The sequence below is a fragment of the Pectinophora gossypiella genome, chromosome 10 (assembly GCF_024362695.1).
Source record: "Pectinophora gossypiella chromosome 10, ilPecGoss1.1, whole genome shotgun sequence".
Taxonomy (NCBI): Eukaryota; Metazoa; Arthropoda; class Insecta; order Lepidoptera; family Gelechiidae; genus Pectinophora; species Pectinophora gossypiella.
The window spans coordinates 2,939,929-2,959,936 of NC_065413.1; the positions used below are offsets into that span (position 1 = coordinate 2,939,929).

The 20,008-nt window shown below is 40.9% G+C and overlaps 1 protein-coding gene across 11 annotated transcripts in view; it reads left to right on the forward strand.

Annotated features, from left to right (window-relative positions):
• The first annotated feature begins 2,692 nt into the window (after positions 1–2,692).
• LOC126370225 (heterogeneous nuclear ribonucleoprotein R-like) overlaps positions 2,693–20,008 on the forward strand; it is a 31,021-nt gene continuing 13,705 nt past the window's right edge. For 4 of the 11 annotated variants that reach the window (XM_050015033.1, XM_050015022.1, XM_050015030.1 and 1 more), the window contains exons 1-6: positions 4,249–4,565; positions 4,993–5,195; positions 5,465–5,576; positions 8,912–9,105; positions 17,731–17,858; positions 18,175–18,416. In XM_050015033.1, coding sequence (XP_049870990.1) covers positions 5,466–5,576; positions 8,912–9,105; positions 17,731–17,858; positions 18,175–18,416 — 675 coding nt within the window. In that variant the 5' untranslated portion in view covers positions 4,249–4,565; positions 4,993–5,195; position 5,465. Of the gene's footprint in view, positions 2,712–3,802; positions 3,944–4,245; positions 4,566–4,992; positions 5,196–5,464; positions 5,577–8,911; positions 9,106–17,730; positions 17,859–18,174; positions 18,417–20,008 lie in introns of those variants that run through there. The other 7 variants (XM_050015023.1, XM_050015024.1, XM_050015027.1 and 4 more) reach the window with 7 other exon arrangements.

The window sequence follows — 20,008 nt, forward strand, 5'->3', positions numbered from 1 at the left end:
TTTTGCCTCGTTGTATTGTGTCTTTTGTCTATATTCTTGCCCGTCACTGAGAAATTAAAAACATCATAGAAGGAACGAAAATGAAATGATAAAGAAAATGAAATGGAAAAAGTGCTGGAAAGAGTTGAAGAAAAGAGAACCATATTGAAGACTATAAAGAACCGGAGAGGAAATATGATTGGCCACCTGATGCGACACGATTCATTTATAACAAACATTATAAAAGGAAAAATTGAAGGGAAGAGAGGAAGGGGTAGACCTAGGCTAACATTTATGAAACAAATAAAAGAGAAGGTGCAGGTCGTGTCGTATCGGGAGGTTTTGGCAGGAAGAAGAGAGGAATGGCGATTACTCCACCGACAAGAGCGCAGCTCTTAAATAAAGAGAGAGAGAGAGAGAGAGAAGGAAAGAGAGGAAGGGGAAGACCATGAAGGGCTTTCAAGGAACAGATTAAAGAAAAGGTTAACGTCGTGTCTTATAGGGAAGTCAAGGATTTGGCCTTTGATAGACTGGAATGAAAAATGCTACACCGACAAGAGCGTGGCTCTTAAATTGATGATGATGACTGAGAAATTGAGGAGTAACAGGTTAGCATGGTATGGCATGTAATGAGGAGATATGAAAAGCATATTACGAGGAAAATGATGAGTATGAATGTGGATATAGAGGTAGGGCGCGACCCAAGAAAGTGTGGATGAATTGTGTGAAGAAGGATATGTGTGTGAAAAGTGTGAGTACTGAGAAGACTGACAGATATGAATGGAAGAGGAATACATGGTGTGCAGACCCCACTTGAGTGGGGTATAGACAGGAGGATGATGATATAAACAGTCCATATTCATCATCTCTTTAAAAGTTTATTAAAGACATAATTGTTATTATTTTTATTATCATTTTTGTAAATTTTCTGGTGGCGTCCTTTTATGATAAACTAATTTGTTCCTTTCTTTCTATATTTTCCAAAAGACACTTTCCTAATTTATAGATCACCCAATCTTTTGAAATGCGACACGCCATCAATAAATTCAATCCGCCATTCTTCATTAGGATTAGTCACAGCTATATCATAGTGTGTAATAGGAAATAATTATGTGTGGTGTATAATTATGCGCACGAGTCTACTAAACGGCGAATGTCAAGATCACGCAGTGGCGGGCGAATTTAGAATTAGGCAGAACGGAATTGGTAGAATAGAGCCGTTAGGTAGAGACGTCGAGTTAGGAACAGAGCAATTAGGTACGGATTGGTTCGAGTCTGGCGGACAACATTACAGTTCATTTAACTTTAGTTCTGTTAGCTCTACAAATACTGTCATCCTGCACTTAATATATGTGCAAGAAAGAGGTAGTGCTACTTTTAGAACTGATGATTGTCAAGCTAAAAGAGTGTGCCAGAAATGCCAGAATCCGAATCATTCCTAAGTCGCGCAGCGATTGGTCCAAACATAAGTTCGAAAACAAATTCATTCCCTTTATAGGCTTCTCACGGACCATCATATTATGAAGAGTATGGCTATCTAAACGTTACTAATAATCGGACACCTACACGTTAGGAGATAATGGATTCGATAGCGGTTCAGTTTCTTTCTATGGTCGTCTTTCATCCTTTATACAGCATCACGCGTGTGTCCTCGAAGGGGAAGGCAGAGGTGTATGGTATGAGGTATTTTAAGAAGATTCTATATTTTTTTTGTACACAATCACCACAATTGGAGGCTTGAGGTTTCATCTTTATCAATAACTCAAGAATTATTCAAGAATTTGAATGATTTATAGTGGAAAGAAAAATGTAAGTAGATACGTATATGCTGTAAAAAGTATTCTGTAAGTGAAATGTAGAGCGCCCGCGATTGAAAAATCATCCTGAGTTTACACGAGGGCAGAACAAAGGACGGTACTTCCAGACTCCAGACATACGTATGGACAACGTTCGTTTATTATTCATAATAAATTAACATAGGCCTTCGACATCATACTGTCTGTCCGTCTGTACGTTGCAAAAATAAACATTTTGTGGCCTATTGAATATGCGACGTCACACGCTTGCAAGAGGTCGAGCACCTCCGCAATAGGACGAGATTACCTACCGCAATCTAATTGTGCTTTACAAGCTAAAATAGGTGCAGTTAAACAATAAAATTTCCTGTAATTGCGCCAAAGTGGACTCTGTTTGAGTCCGTCGGCTCTCCGCGGGCAACTGAACCACTCCGCCGCGCGCCCTTGAATTGGCAAAAAACAAAACAAATAATGTAGGCAATGACCTCGACACACATGATAGACACGTTTACTCTATTCAAAGTAAGTCAGGTTAGATTAGGGCGAGCATTATAATGGTTTAAACGCGTTTCGTGAGCACGACGTTATTTAACAACTAGAACTAGATTCGCCGGCTAGTTTAATTTGATAAGGTGACGTCACAGCGTCTGGGCCGTGGGCCCCTGATTTTGACGTCACCTAGTACGGCGACCCACAAATCTACAGACACAATAAATTCGACAACGCACGGGCCGGTGCGAAACGGCTGCGGGTCAATGAACTCTTGACGTATTTAAAATACGCACAAAGTAGGTACCTTATCGCGAATGTAGTACGCGGGCAGAGAGTGGAGCGGGCTTGGTATGCTATACATGTATGTTTGCAAAATGGTTATTTATAGACGTGAGTGTCCGTGGCGGATGATTCGTGCTATTTCTAAGGTCCTTATGAGAATGGGTGAGTAAAATTTTATTGTTTTCTGGAAGAACATTTTAAATGTAACAATTTTCACGTAGGTACTACTTCTACTTATTTAATTAGGTAGTAATATTATAATTATTAAGGTAGGTAGGTACTTACCTAAGCACTAAAATTAAATTGACTTACCGAGTCTATTTATTCCAAAAGAGTTAGGTATGTACTCACTATCTAATAACTAGGTATTTCACGGAAAGTGTGCTGGCCTCTTTCCAGATTACCTCTATGATTTATTTTTATCAAGTAATCAGGCTGAATAAAAAGAAACATTACTTTTTAATAAAAAAGAAATTCTAATGACTTTCTTTCAAAACTGTCAAATTTCGAAAATAGTGATGGGCTGATACTTATATCATTAATAATACCGGTTTTTTAAAATGTCACTGCCATTAATTAAATTAATTAAAAGGTCCTTTGTTTGGGCTTTCTTTTGACGCTTTTTAAATAAAACCAATCGCGTGAGCATAATCTTTCTCAAGATGTTATCCAACGCCGGAAACTCGGCGAGAGTTCATTTGACTGGTGTTCTTTAACGCTATTGATATCAAGAAAATGTGAGAAAGGAAGTGTGTCTGTGGTGTCGTGCCGCTACACAACGCACAGTACTGAAGTTCTTATTGTAAAGTAGTCTGCTTTGAGTAGTTATGCGATTTTCGACGCGACAACAGTCACATGTAAGATTCACATTGGCGGTGAAAGGACTGCGTTGGAACCTTGTCTGTACAAAGCGAGGCACCCGCAGTAGCCGCCCTACCTACCTACCCACATAATGCGGCGGATACAGATCCGAGTTTACACATACACATGAAGTACGAAGGCCAGTTTTCAATACGTGTATGTGTCGCGAATACATACGGCTTCGATGATCAGCAGGTGTAAGCGAACTAAAGCAAGGGGTTATTGCGATTAACTCTTTTATCCCTTCGTTTCCATATCAAAGAGTAATGAACCTTGTTCTACTATTGGATGATGTCGATTAGTAACCGTGTGATCTTTTGTACGAGCAGACATGTATTTTTGACCACTGTGGCCGTAGTTAAAATTTAAACCGTTAATTTATTTTAAGTAGATACAATTGTTTGAATGTGATGTAACTTTGTTAAAAACTGTTTCTAATTAGATCGTTTTTGTTTTATACATAGTCTAATAATAAAAAAGAGTTTGCGAAATTGCAAAGTTGTAAATAATAATTCCAACTGGGATCAAACTAGGTATGAAATTATTAATAATTGTAATGTAATTAGTTTTTATCACTAAATATTATCTCAAATGTCCATATTCTTAAATGTCATAATCATAAAGAAAGGTGTTGAGAAATTCCAAAGAAACTAATTGTAATAACAAAGGCAAACTCTGACAGCGAATCGATTACGAGTACCGAAGGTCAGAGGGTTTGGTGGTGTGTGTGTGTATGCAAGTATGCAGCGAGCTCGGTGCGGCGTCGCTGCTGCACGCCTGCACCGCCAGTTGCAACACCCTCCCCCCCTCGCTCTCGGCTTCTCGCTCGCCGCCGTCTTGCCGCTAGCCTGTCTCACCTCGCGGCCGGCAGCCTTGCGCGACGCGCCGCGCTCTTTCACATTCAAAATTATTCGCAATCATTGCAAAAACTCTCTGTGCAATAAAAATATAACAGTTTTCGCTGCGGTCGCAATTGGATTATAAACAGAGAGATTCTTAAAACTTAGTAATCAAATTAAGTGCCTTTAAAACTTTGAATGCACTCCTCGTTGCATGTCCCGCGCGCGTCGTTATGAGAACCCCGTACTGGCGGTCACGTTGACGTCGCGCGGTGCCGCCATATCTGTCTCGGCCACCAACTAGCAAAATTAATAGGTAATTATTTTCGTGTACAGTGCTCTTCGCAGATTTTTTCGTTCAGTGATTGTGCCTTGTAGTGTTTTACATAAATTTAAATTCCCTGTGCTGATTCTAATTGGATTCTCTTTGGGAATTGCGGCGCGCGCCGGCCGGTTCTTATCGGGTGCAATGCAGTTGCACTCTCAACTTATTGCAGTTTTGCATTCACCAAAGTTTCATGCGCGGAAAGTTTTTAGTGTTCATAATATATTGGTTCAAAAGGATTGTAAATGTGTTTTAAAGTGATTATTTCGCGAAAGTGATATGTGTAACAGTTTCTAAAGCGCTGTCATAGTTTACTCTGCTGTGTTATTTCGGTCATTGACCGCCGGATTTCGCATCTCTTTTATTGTTAGATGTCGTTGTTGAATATTTTGACATAATTTCGTTTTATGGTTTTTAGGCTTAAAATTTTGTCACAACACTAGAAGAATACAATGACCCGCGCATTCGGTTTTTGAAATTTGCCTTCACCCGGATGGAATGAGGAGTGCACAATCCCATTGTTTCACATTTTCATATGTTTGAACATCATTTGTTTTTTTGTTTTTCGGACGATTAGAGTGTTATCATTTTCTTCCAAAATTACAAAAATTACAAAATAAGGTAAATATTATTCTATTTGCACAGTTTTATTTGTTCTTACTCTTTAAAATAGTACAAATGCATTATAAATGTTAGTTGGTATCGGTCAAACGCGTGGCTTTCTTGAAATTCTGATGATGACATCATCTGTAAGTGAGCCATGAACAAACCTCAATTCTCAGTGCACCGAAAGTTATAACAAAAGTTAGTTTAGGACAATCCAGCCAACTGTGAATTGCCCGCGTTGCGGTGTAGTGCAGTGTGTGTATAGAGTTCTCATGATTGTGCAGAATGGCGGAGGGCAATGGAGAAATATCCATTGAAGAGGTACCTGGGAAGGACTCCGACGTTGGCCGAACACCAGATTACCCCAAACTCATTGAATATGGCTTGGATGCCAAGGTGAGTGTTGTATATTTCATATTGCATGCCTACTCTGTCTGTGACCTTAATGTAACAGCTTGTAATGTACCACAATAGATATATTTTGTATAGAAATAGATTTTAAACTTAAAAGTTAATTTCTGAAGTTGAAACTTAGTTTTTTATTTATGCAAGTAGTTACATTATATTTGAGGTTAAATGTGTAATATATTTATACAAAACATGTGCAGATAGCTAAAAAACAGCATTTGGTAAGCCCCCGTGAATCTGGCTCGGCGGTTCACTGATGAGATTTGGTAGGTTGGAATGTAGTGGGACGTTAAAAAATGGCTGGTTAGCTTGAAACAAAGCTCCATTGTGCCTCTGGCAATAATAGAGAGGCCAATTGCTGTTAACCCCAGAATTATCAGCACATTACAAAAGTTTCTTATTAGAAACCTTGATGCATACATTTGGAATTAAATGTAGACAGTTTTCTTATTAGAATCCAGTTAGAAATGTAAACTTAAGCCTAAATGTAATTGACACATAAACCAGAATTATTATAATTATAATATTATTATAATTTATTGCAATTTTATTAATTCAATTTTGTATTTTCATAATAAATCTGCAATAGTACTACATAATGGCAAAAGTGAATTACAATGCATTTTCATACAATTGAGGAGTTATTTAAAGATATTATATTTTGAGTTCCTTAAAGACCTTCAATAACTTTCCTTTATAAAATACTTGCAAAACCTGTTCACTATAGTATGTCCTCTATAAGGTATTGTGTTACTCTATTAGTAATATTTCTTATACTGTCTGCTCTAGTATTGTTATAAGGCATATTTATTATATGCAGCCTACTCTCTTATACCTACAGTGGTGATACATATGTGTGTTCGAGTCACACAAGTTCTGAGAAACTAGTTGTGGGAAATACCACAAGCGTGTATAGGTACATGTAATACCACACCTTAGGCTTCCTAACATGTAGCTTTATCTAATAGGCAACCGAGTCAAATTTTCTCTTTACGAAATGTCAAAACAAGAGTTTGAATGGAAATGCTGTCCTGTGACGTCATCAATAAAAGCAGTCAAATGTTTCATTGTTACTTAATTCCCAAAATAAAATACGAAAATAAGTCTAAGAGTAAATAAAACAAGATTGATTTTTGATCATCGTCTGTATCTAGATTAGCATTTCTTTGGGCCAGTCAAATACCCAATTATTCTTAGTACATGAGAAGTATCCTAGACTTGAGGCAAATGACCCCTCCACATTAGATAACAGTTGCTTAGTAACAAGTTTTGATCACAGCAGAAACTTTTTAGCAATAAATTCTGAACGATGGACGGCTTTGATAAATGTCAATTAAATTATTATTATTTCAGATAATAAAATTTATTATATTAAGTAATTTTAATTAAAAAAATATTTTTCAAATAAGAATCTTATAAGACCTCAAAAGGTACATAATTAAGGTTTTTACTGCTAAACTTGACACAGGATGGTAATAGAACAGAATAACCATCACACTAGACTTGCCGCCATTTCTAGCCCTTTTGCGCAATGCGTCTCGGTTGGCGCATTACAACGCCATCACATTTGAGAAATGCTGTAGCAATTAGTACCATACTAGATATTGTCTTTCTCAAATGTTTTATACCTACATAATGTACAGCTGTTTTCACACAGTACCCTTAAACTCTATAACATTGAAGAGCTAGAGATAGCTTGTTTTGAGTTTCCAGTTTGTTTTCACTTTCTCTGATACTGTTTTATCCTGACCTCTGGCACACTTATCTTACCTGCAATGAAAACTAAAGGTGATTCTTGTTATGTTTCACTTGTTGCTATGAAAAATGTTTACATGTTGTAATAGTTAATAAGCAAAGTTTATTCTGTGTTTGGCCTTTAAAAACTTTGCCACACCTACTGGTCTGAGATTGTGTCTGTATAAGGTCAAATCTAAAACTTTAACACATATTCTGATTATATAAGCTCATGAAATAATAGATTTGTATGTTCCAATATGATTCCTACTAGAATTGTAATCACTTTTGAAATCCTACATACAAATAGTATCAACAGTGGCTGCAAGTTGTCTTTGATTACTTGTGGCTCTGCCCACCCCATTTGGGATTACGGGCGTGAGTTTATGTATGTATGTATGTATGTACATACAAATAGGTACCTACTTTAGCTGTATGATTCTGGTTTCAATTACAATTTTAAGTACATGGATATCTAAGTAGTTATCCTCAGATTTACCTCACTTGACCAAGGATATCAAGTTGCAATGAGAAAATTTAATAAACATTCAGGAAAATTAAAAGTTCATTATTGGCGTCATGCGCCCTATTTGGCGTTCTACCAACGTCCAGTGCGCAGAAAAGGCAATTGGTGCTTGCAATTTGGTGAATTGGACTGTACACTGTATATTGGCTTGCTTACAAATTGTATTACACTATAAAATGATCTTTCTTTTTATTGCAAGATTGAATAATTGTAGCTCCCTGACAAATTCTGAGTAGCTAAATGATATCCTCTTTGCTGTTCCTATAAATTGATTTTATAACATGACATTTAGAGTAAATGTTAAGCTTTTATATCGACGGAATTACGATCAAGATCACGAATTTATAGCATTCTACTGCATTAAACTTGTACAACAAGTTTAGTATGCTTTGCATTTTTGTTCACTGTTTTTGGTTTAAAAGTATGGAGGGGAGATAGAGCTTGTACATATACACTATTATTGTATGTTAAAAGCGTTCATAGTAGTGTATTCCGACTTTTTTGTTTGACAACTTAAGAAGGACTATTGGGCTAGAAAAACATGTATATTTAGGTATGCACTGAAAATGTCTACCTCAGTACCTCTTTGGTATAAAGGATCTGGACCATCAAATCAAGAGGTCCCGGGTTCGATTCCCGGCCGGGTTTTCGGAAACGTGAAAATGTTTACATATGTTGTCTTGGATCCGATTCCTCCGATCGATCAAGTAGCCCATGCCCAGGAAGTGGGACATATAGAGGATGTTTCTTTTAATGCTCGTGATTTGTGATGTGCGTCACACCATTCTCGCCTAGGAATCCCGAACTCTGTATTAAGTTGCTAAGCGTCGTTCTACACTCACATGTTAGTATTTGATGTTCCTTGCTGTTATGTTCATAAAGTCTCCCCGGTATCCCTATCGAGGTGGGCAGAGCCAGCTAGCCTGCAGCGATGTCTGATATTGTCCATATCAGCCCACCTGACACTAGGGCTGGTGAGTTCGGTCGTCGAACTTACCCGCACGAAAAAAATAAACCTATTGCCTAAATAGAAAGCTCTAATAGTGTTGTTTGCGTGTTTCAGGTTGCAGCCAAGCTGGATGACATTTATAAGACTGGAAAGCTAGCGCACGCCGAGTTGGACGAGCGTGCGCTAGATGCCTTAAAAGAATTTCCATCCGAAGGTGCTTTAAGTGTTCTTGGACAATTTTTAGATTCAAATCTCGAGCATGTATCTAATAAAAGTGCTTATTTATGTGGAGTCATGAAGACCTATAGGTGAGTTGATTTAGCTATTTACTTTTTATGCACACGTATAGCCCTAGTGTGAATTACATGCGGCGTACTTTGCAGTGTTTGGTGCAATGTTAGGGTTGCCGATGCTGGTATTGTGTGGTTGGTGATCGACCTTACCATCACATGTGAGAAGTATCTAGTCTGGCGAGTCACAACCTCATCAGTTTTCTTTTAAGAAATGCACTTTCGACTTTCGGGATATAAGATTATGTACAGTCATGAGCAGTAATGTACCAACTTTAGGACTCTGTCGCACTAACATATTTGACATTTAGTGAGACTGACAGTGCAATTTGTCAAAAAAACATCATGCGACACGGTGTATGCATATTGATGCTCGTAGCTCTTATTTATAAGTATATTGTTAAGATAACATTAGCTATTAAGTTGCCTTTCATACTAACCCCTATGGATGTGTTAATGTCTGAAATAAATATATTTGAATTTGAATTTGATAGTATGGTTGACGTAATCATTATGAAGTGAATTAACATCTTACTTACATCGTTATCCGTAAACGGCCTATGTGGTCTAGTCGTTGAGCGTTGGGAAGATATCGTCTAAAATTTTGTACTAGATGAGAGCACTCAGCGCTCCCTATTTGTCCAGCCAAGTAGTTAATGCCGGCTGCGGCGCATCTACAATAAATCACGTCAAGAAAATAAAAAAATTCCATTCCCACCGGGATTCGAACCCGGGAGCCCAACACCCAACCACTGAACCACGGAGGCCGCTCGAGTCCCGATGGGGACAAATCACAAAACTCACTTTGTGATCCCTAGTTTAGTTAAGACATTACAGGCTGATCACCTAATTGTCCAAAAGTAATATGATCCGTGCTTCGGAAGACACGTTAAGCCGTCCCGGTTACTACTTACCGATGTAAGTACGTATTCGTTACATGATTCATGTTATGGGCTTTTGGCGGCTCAATAATAACCCTGACACCAGGGTTGATGGGGTTGGTAATCCACCTTTTTATCCACACGATAGAAGAAGAAGAATCTCCAATTGATGGATGAAGCCTGTGTTGTAGTCCTGTATCCCCAATACGTAACTTGCAGCATTCAAGCGCCCCAAAGATGTAAATGTGTGATAGGTCACATCTTGAGGCCTAGCCGCTAGGCAGAGTTATCCCACTTGGCAACCCGATGAAAATATTGGATGATTGCCAAACGGCTGTGAATCTGGGTCATTATAATCTCGAAAAATTGATTCGACACGTTATCGACGCCGTGTCCGCTCTGTGGACAGCACGAGTAATTTGTATGCGACACGATGTATTGCGATTCGCGAAACACAAGTTTTTTTATTTTTTTTCCCGTTAATTTGCCAAACCTCAGTGCTTAGCGTATGATTACCTACCAGATTAGTGGTCGGTAACGATTAGGCTCACAGGGTGATTATAAATACTAAGAAAAGGATGCCAAATGGCACTTCCGTATTTTTTGCGGATTAAAACAGGATGGATAGATTTTGCAATGTAGCACTTTATGGACACTGGGCACTGGAGCGCCCTAGGTGTAGCAACGGTATTGTAGTAACAAAAACGAAGATATGAAAAATATGCAGGACATTTTTTGTATAATTTTGAAAGAAAGAAAAGAAATACATTTATTTCTATATTGGACGCGCCACATTAACAAATTTACATTACTCCTACATTACACACAGTTACATTAATTTCCGAGAGATTGGAGATTTTCTGTTTCGTCAATTATTCTGATTGTCTGAAATGTACGATCTAAAGTAGAGTTATATGAGAGGCCTTGTATGACTTTGTAACAAAAGGGCAGCTAGTTGATTATTGATTACTTGTTGTAACTCTGCTCAATCCATTAGCGATCACACGCGTGAGTTTATGTACGTTACAGCAGGCGTTATTGTAGGTAAGTTTTTTATTTCATTATCATCATCATCATCAGCCGTACGACGCCCACTGCTGGGCATAGGCCTCCCCCAAAGATCTCCACGACGATCGGTCCCGCGCTGCCCGCATCCAACGGCTTCCCGCGACCTTCACCAGATCAAATACATAGTTTCTATCTTTAGTTCTAGTTTTTATTTATTGCTTTGTAAATATTTCCATAAACGCGCGCACATCTCAACTATGTTCCCCTCATGACGGAAACTATTAACGCCTATCGATAAATAGCAAGCGGAGTACCGCAATCGAGTTTCAATTTGTGTGAGACCAAATTAACGTTTTCGCTTCAAGTTCGTTATACGCAGAGGTGTGGGACTAATTCCAACACGTTCAAAGTTGATTTTCTAATAAGCCAGTGTTGTGATAGTGGTCGTCTGATAAACAAAGAGTAGAATGAAGCGGGGTACGTTTACACGTTGATGTAACAGAGTATATGTGTTCCATTGTTATGTTTGTCGTGTCTGTTATTGATTAGGCTAGCCTGTTTTTTCAGCGTCGTTTTTGCACTAAGTTTTGAACTATTCCTCTCTTACGAGCCAAGTTCACTTTATAACATGAAAAAGACATCGCAGGTTTGAATGGGTTTTAATCAACGAAAAGTTCTCCTTTCCAAAATGACGAACCATTATGGGCATGGAGCTTATCAGCACCTGTCATATATACAGTTCATCATATCCGTCCTAGGACTTCGAATCCAAGATGGTTGACAGGAACAAGAATGGAGTGCGGCTGTCGTAAACTCACAGTATACAGACATACACATAAAACTCACGCCCGTAGTTCCCAAAGGGGTGCCTGTGTAGATAGCAGTAGAAGAGAGGAATGGCGATTACTCCACCGGCAGCAGCAGGTTGTCGTCACGTCGCGGGCACAGCCCGCGACGGGGGGACACCTTCGGGGCAGTGCCCCCTTGGTGTTGGCGCTTTCGCCGCCCGCGAATACGGGCGGGGCACGGGGTCGGGCTACGGCGGGCGAGATTCGCCCCTCCGTAAGCCCTGAGTCAAGTCCGGTGGTGCCGCCGGCGAGTCCGCCCACCAGGTGGGACCCTGTTCAGGGAGGCCCAGTGAGCGGCTCTAGCCAGGCGGCACATGTCTTCTTCCGAGGTGTGGGCCGGCGAGCTCAGGTCCGAGGGTTCGGACCGGCTCAAGCCGGCGGAGATCGTATTGTCAATCCTGTGAGCCGCCGGCGAGGTCGGAGCCGTCAACAGTGACGGCTGCCCTCAAGCCGGCGGACTGGGTCACTCCAGTGCTGGAATCGCATCCTCGTCGAGCTCCTCCACCTCTACTAGCTCTCGAGGATACGGTTTCCAGTCGGGTGGGCGCGCGTGGTATGGAGCCAGATTCCGTAGGTGCACGAAATCTGACTCGTCCGCGCGCGCGAACATCTTGGTCGAGAGCTTGGAGATGAACTCATCCAAGGTCTCGACTTTAAGGTCCCTCCGAATGACCTCGTTGCGGACGAATCTCGGCGCGTCCGCGATGGTACGCAACGCCTTGGACTGCTGGGCCCGCAGTCTTTGGCGATTGGTCTCTGAGACCAATGCGTACCACGCGGGGGCGGCATAGGTAAGCCGTGACCTGATGTACGCCTTATGCACGCCGAGCTTCATGCGCAGCGGGAGGTTCGAGCGAAGAATGGGCCGGAGCAGAGCAGTGGCAGCCCCTGCCTGTCCGACCACATTCTTCGCGTGCTGGGCCATGGTGAGGTGTCGGTCTATGGTCACGCCCAGGTATTTAGCCTGGTTGGACCACCCAATTTCCTCCCCATGCAGCGTCAGATTCGGGGGATCCAGCCGACCACGCCCCACGGTGATCGCTTGGGTTTTACCCACGTTCACCGACAATCTCCACTTTGCCAGCCAGGCAGGGAGGGCATCCAGTGTACGCTGCATCTTCTTCGCGGCGTGCCTGAGATTCAAGGACGTCGAGAAGAAGGCAGCGTCGTCGGCGTATAACGCCAACTTGGAGCCTCCCTCCACAGGGATGTCATCTGTGTACCTGGAGTAGCAAACCGGAGAAAGGCAGCTACCCTGGGGAACTCCCGCAGCGATCGAACGGACTTGGGAGAGGGCGCCTTCCACTGCCACCTGGAAGCGCCTGTTCTCTAAGATACTCCACCGACAAGAGCGCAGCTCTTAAATAGAGAGAGAGAGAGAGAGAGAGAGTAGCCCCATAGCGTTTATCGCTGAATAGGCAAACCATTTACTTTTTTACACGAAATTGTTTAGGAACTTGTGTGAAAAAGCAACCTGTGACGTCGTAGAAAAACGCGACAATGTCACACTTATTATTACATTTTTCTTTATTAAAAATCATAAATTAAATAGAAAAAAAAGAAAAGTTTTTTGTCGCATTTAGACCTGTCTTTATTTAGTTATCAGAATTTCATAATTTATCTTTGACCTAGGAAACTACCCAATTATAGGAAATCGTTGATCACGCTGGAGGAGGAGTCAGTATCGAAAAAAGCCGGTTGCTACGACATATCCGGGGAGGCACATAGTAGGACGCGTTTTATGTCATTCTATTCGTTCCCTGTCCAGCGTAGAAGTTAACATAAAACTTGAATAATATAGAAGGCTGCAGAGGTACCAAATCGACAGTAGATAACTGGCCATATTTTTCCACTTCCCGCAAGATCGTGTGACATTTGCGCATGTCCTTACGTCGGCGGCAGATTAGATTACGACTGGTCATTACCCCCGGTGCGAACCTGTTGTAGGATGCAAATGCACTCGACTTGCGTGAGGCATAGACTAAAGAGACTGGCGTGATTTAGAAGGGTGTTTAGTACCAGAGCTTGGTCGCTAAGGGATCATATTTTAGACTACTCTGCCAATATGGCCTCGGTAAATAACATAACCCAATGGGGTAGTCAGAGGTACATCCAGAGTAACATAAACTAAGTACCCACACCTCACCGAGCTTTATGTTAGACCAGCGTGATAAGTGGTGAGCCGCATCGTTTTCTGTAATGGTCGAGCCAACTGTGTTAGTGAAAACTGCACTTAAGATAAATTAATAACTCATTTTAACGGTATTTTATTGTGGGGTCGAGCCGCTGATGTAGAAACTACACTTCTCATCAAAAAAATCGAAACACCTTGCAAGTTTACGTTTTGTCAGGATTATCAGAAAAATGTGTACATTTAGGAATAAATATTAAATGTCGTTTAATAGTGAGTAATATGAGCTTATCAAATCTTAATGTTAATGTTCTAAATTTAAATGAATTTTTCATAGGTTTCGTATTTTGTTAAATGAGTCATTTTTATTCCGTATGGAGTATAAAGGAAATGGATAAAACAACACACGTAAATGAAAAAAAAAGCTAAAAAACGTTTATTTAATAACTTGTATTCCCTCCCCGAGCTCTAATTACTGCTTCCATACGGTTCTTCATCGATCGGATGAGAGTCACGATCACATGCTGTGGTATATTGTCCCATTCCTCTTGGATTGCATCTTGCAGCTGGCTAAGTGTTTCTGGGGCAGGATCTCTTGCTCGAATTCGTCTCTTTAATTCATCCCACAGATGTTCAATGGGATTCATGTCCGGGCTTCTTGCTGGCCATTCCATAATAGAGATATCGACTTCGTTAAGATAATCTCGTACGACGCCCGCGGTGTGAGCCCTAGCATTGTCGTGCATGAATATGAAGCCGTTGCCAATAAAATGTGCATAGGGCATCACATGAGGCTCGAGACACTCTTCGACGTACCGATGACAGTTTAGTGCAGGCAGACGTGGCCCAGACACGAAAGCAAGCTCTGTCTTACCGTCGGCGCTGATTCCTCCCCAAACCGTCCACGAACCGCCACCATAGCTGACCTTTTCTTCAATGCAGCATTGTGCATAGCGTTCTCCGTCTCTTCTGTAGACCTTGTTCCTTCCGTCGTTACCATACAGCATAATTTTACACTCATCAGAAAAGAGAACTTTGCTCCACTGTAGGTATGACCAATTTAGGTGCTCACGTGCAAAGTTAAGGCGCGCTCTTCGATGGTCTGCAGTTAATTTCGGCCCATTTGCTGGCTTATGCGGTACCAGTCCACGATCCTTCAACCTTCTTCTAATTGTAGAGTCACTTACAGCCACCCTTCGTACAACACGAAGCCGCTGCTGCAGTTGAAAAGCGTTAAGGCGTCGATTTCTTAAAGAAGTTGTTACAATAAATCGATCATCTCGCTCAGAAGTGACCCGATTCCTGCCAGATCCTGAACGGCGCGTGAACAAACCAGTCTCCCGATAACGTTTATAGACTCTATGAACAGATGACAGGCTTAGATGCAGTCTTGCAGCCACAACACGCTGACTAAGGCCAGAATCCAGCAATGCCACAACTTGGGCGGCTTCTGTGGGCGAAGTATCCATACGTTTTAGAAAAAAAACCTTTTTTCAGACGTCCCAAAGTCACAGTATTGAAATAAAAAACAAAAAGTTTAAGGATAGGCGCCAATTTTTAGTTTTTAAACGCTAAATGTACTCCAACCCTAAACACACATTTGTCTCAAAACAGTGATTCATTTCGTTTATGAGATAAACAAATGAAATTCTAATTTTGAATTTAGAATTTTCGCTTATTACTGTAATGGCCAAACTGCCAGCTATACATTTATGTAGTTTTTTTCATCGTATGAATTCTTTTTTGTGTTAAATTCGGACAGAAACAATGAAAACGGAAGTGTTTCGATTTTTTTGATGAGAAGTGTATTTTCATCATTCAAAAAAGGGTAGTTCGCGCTATTTATAATCTGCGTTGTCGGGACTCTTTAAGGGAGCTGTTTAAAGAAATAAATATACTGACGGTCGCAAGTCAATATATTTATGAAAACATTATGTATGTGCGTAAAAATATATCTCTCCTTCCGAGAAACTGTGAAAGGCATACTTACAATACAAGGAATAAAAATAAAATTGTTGTTCAAAATTCTAGATTAAGTAAATTAAATTCATCTTTTTTGGGGTTATGTATACGTTTTTACAATAAAATATTTTAAATTTGTCAGAGAATAAATTTAAAGCTCACGTGAAGCTTACTTTATGTAAAAAAGCTTATTATAAGATTAATGATTACCTAAACGATAAACATGTCTGGTATTAAATGTGTTCCTCTAGTTATTAAATAACTTGTAATGTACCCTCATTGATTTAAAAGATGTGTTGCTGTTGCAGTTTCTTGTCATTTCTTCTCCTCAGCCATAACACCTTGCGAAATGACGTAAATTCAAAATGTTACATTGACCTTCAACAAGTTTATCCATGGTAATTACGTTGAATAAATGATTCTGATTCTGATTCATTGGTGCAAGTCCGGTACCGGTGTTTCCTCTCAGAAGACGCCCTGAGCCGAGGTTCGCGCCCAACTGGGCACCCTCAGACCTGTTGTCTTAAATTTTGTACTGGGTGAGAGCCCTCAGCGCTCCCCATTTGTCAAGCCAAGTTATAGTCATCTATTGTTATTAAAACTCTTATAAAGAGGTGGTTGTAAGTTCTTCTGACAAATTCTCGTTCTGTCCAACCTTTATGGGACCAAGGGTGCGTTGTATATGCTACATTTATAGTTTATAGCCCCCCTGTAGAATTTACCCTTGGATTGCAATGTGGATGGATAACAGGTTTTTAGTACTCAACATACTTGCCAAACTAGTACTATGGCTCAAAGATGATTTTTGATACTTGTTGGCTCTCATCTCCAACAGATCAAGATTATGCAAGTGTCACGCACGTAGGAACTTCACTTTTTCTCTGATGAGTTTTTGCGACATTATAGAATATATGAAGCTTAATTACTCAGACGCAATAAAGGATATTTGTCATCCACTTTGATAAAATACAGAATGTAGGTTATCTAAAAGAAAACTCATCAAAATCGGACAATGGCTTTGATTGAAAGGATATTGGAATTCTTATCAACGATTCTAGATTAGGAGCCTCGCGAAAACAGCGGTTCCGGGCATTAAAACTATAGATTGTTACCTATTACAAACTGGCTTAAGACATACATAAGGTGCTTGCGTACTTTTGATACTGAATTACGCGGTGAGGGCCCTTAGCGCTCCCCGCTTAACCGGCTAAGGAGTGAATGCCATAACCATCAGAGGCATATCTACTTACAGTACTAATTCACGTGAAAAAAGGTCCTGGGGGTAAAAAAGTCCACAGACATTTGCGCATATAAAAGAAAGTCTTTAATGAAAATAACTGTCAAATAGTAATATTGCTTTGTTAGATGAATTGCTTTGATGTGGCCTTTTTAACCCCCTGATACAATTACGGAGGTTTAGAATCTGTTCGGCAGCATGATTACAGTCTTGAATTTTTGATGATAAAATAAAAAAATATCTATTGCCAAACTAACAACTATGACCAACCCTTGACCTTATACGTTCATTTCAAATGAGTACTGAGTGTTTGTAATGAGTTATTGTCTTCTGGAAGTTGGGTTTCCTTTTCATGTACATGGATGGACGAATAGCATAGGTATGGTCGAACTGCGTTTGAACGAAGTGTGTAATGAATGAACAGCTTATGGATGAACTGCGTATCTGACAAACGGCTAACATATCAACTCTAGAGCGACAAATTCTACCGCACGATGCAAGAAAAGACCATTCCTACTCCATACAATAGTCACCAGAAAAAAACTTGTTCCAATACTTGATGTTGTAAACTTCCAGACAGAAAAGCAGAGCGGGAGTGCAAGGCGCGCCCGCGCTGTCGTCCGCTGTCCAGGTCAAGGGCCCCGATGAGGAGAAGATCAAACAGATCCTGGCTCGCACCGGGTACACGTTAGACGTCACCACAGGTCAGTGTATTTTCATATTGCATAGGATGACCGTTGACCGGGTTCCGTGGTCTAGAATGAGGTGGCGTGATAAATTCGATGAGCCTTTGACAGTTTAGAAAGAAATGACCCAAGGTAGAGAAGAGTGGAGGAAAGGCTAAAAGCCTTTGCCATACACTGGGATGGGGTGTTTTCACGATGTTTTCGTAAAAAAGAAGCAGTCGTCCAAGAAAATGCATGTGAAGTGCTTTTTTGTCAGGCGCAATTTTTATCCTTGTTCAAAACCAGTTGCGATCGAGAAACCTGCGAAGCTAACGCTACGGGTTTGTGATTCCAGGACAACGCAAGTACGGGGGCCCTCCGCCGGGTTGGGAGGGGGGCACGCCTGGCGCCGGCTGCGAGGTGTTCTGCGGGAAGATCCCCAAGGATATGTATGAAGACGAGCTCATCCCGTTGTTCGAGCGCTGCGGGACCATCTGGGACTTGCGCCTCATGATGGATCCCATGACGGGCACCAACCGCGGGTACGCCTTCGTGACGTTCACGACGCGCGAGGCTACGCAGCGCGCCGTGCAAGAGGTGAGTGTGACATGTGGTCGGTGCACTAGCGTACACTCGATGTCGCTCTGCGTTCCATGAACACTTGCTAGACTTGAGCCGCATCTAGACTGATTGATTCTTGAAATCTTGGAGGAATAGAGCATACTCAATTTTACGTATTTAAACTAGTCCATGGCTTATGTAGATGTGCGTACTAGTCTACCAATAAATGTCAGGACTCACTGACCCAACCGAACCGAATGAACCCGGTTTCTTCTGTAGTGTCGAGAATTATTGAGCTGCCAAAATGTCATGCGCCCGTTACGAGTTTTCAACCACTGTCTGGCGGTGTCTATATGTATGAATGATCAGTGACTGACAACCTTCTCCTGGCCAAGTAGTTCATGTCATTTGCGGCAAATCTACAATAGGCTGCGTCAAAAAAACAGGGCCTTCTCACTCGTTATAAAATTGAAAGCAAGTGGTATCGCCACTGTCCCAGCAGCTAATATCTTTTCAATTGAAATAAAAAAAAAATCTACTCTTGTGTTAGCTTATTCCATGCCATCGGTTTTGTAGTATTCATGAAGCGCAGAGCTTATGCGGCGATTGGGTGTTGTTTCTAACGGGAGAGTAGTAAACAAGTTTAACAATCCAAATTGAGTTCGTGTACTTCTTACAATTACTCATAGTTGTATTTAAAGTGCAGTTTAATTAGAATTTGTCGCAGTCTATTAATACCCTGTATTTGTTACTACTCTCTTGAATGTTCACGACTTTGCTAGTAGTAAAGTCGTGAGCTGTCGCGCGGGCTGCGGTGCCCATACAGTCGTCTCGCACGATACTTACGCCTATTGACTGCTGTTACTATCGCAATAATTTTCCAAATACGACGGGCACCACGGCCCGTACTTGGATGTTATCAGCACACCTGTCCATAGCAAACTTATCCAGCACTGTGTGTCGCCGACAGAAAAAAGAACACATTAGTCCTACAATTGGTAACACCAAATTGTGTAAAAATAATGTTAAGTAATGTTGTAATTGGTGATAAATAAATCTGATGCAAAATTCTAATTTGAAATCTATTTCCAGGTGTCTCGTCGAATGTTTAAGTATAATCCCTTGAAAATATCACAGCACTATAGCTGCCGAGGTTTGGTCGTTTCACTCTGTGTACATATTTTGGTCTTTCACTAGAAACGCTTCGAACGTTCACATCTCCCCTTTTGCTTTCATCTTTTCATCCACGTATTCATTGTATAGAATTTGTGGAATATAAGATTGAAGAAACGATTGGCTTGATGTAATAGTCGAACGCTTCAGTAAGTTGAATGGACGTTGAAGGCATTATTCATTTGGAAATTTCGTTATTCAATTTTATTTGCTGCTTTGTCCATCAAACTTTCTTGTGCAAGACCAGTGGGTAGAGCCATCCTGGGTCCGTCGTATAACCTTGGGATTGTGATGGCTCCGCCCCGGTGAAGCGGCCAAACCAAGGCGTCACTTGCAAGACTACTCGTAGCCATCAGCCAGTAATTTTGCAAGTCCCTATCATTTGCCTGTCGATATATTCACAGTCACACTTGGGAGACTTAGATTTAAGCTTCTTATATCATTTACAAGAGCAT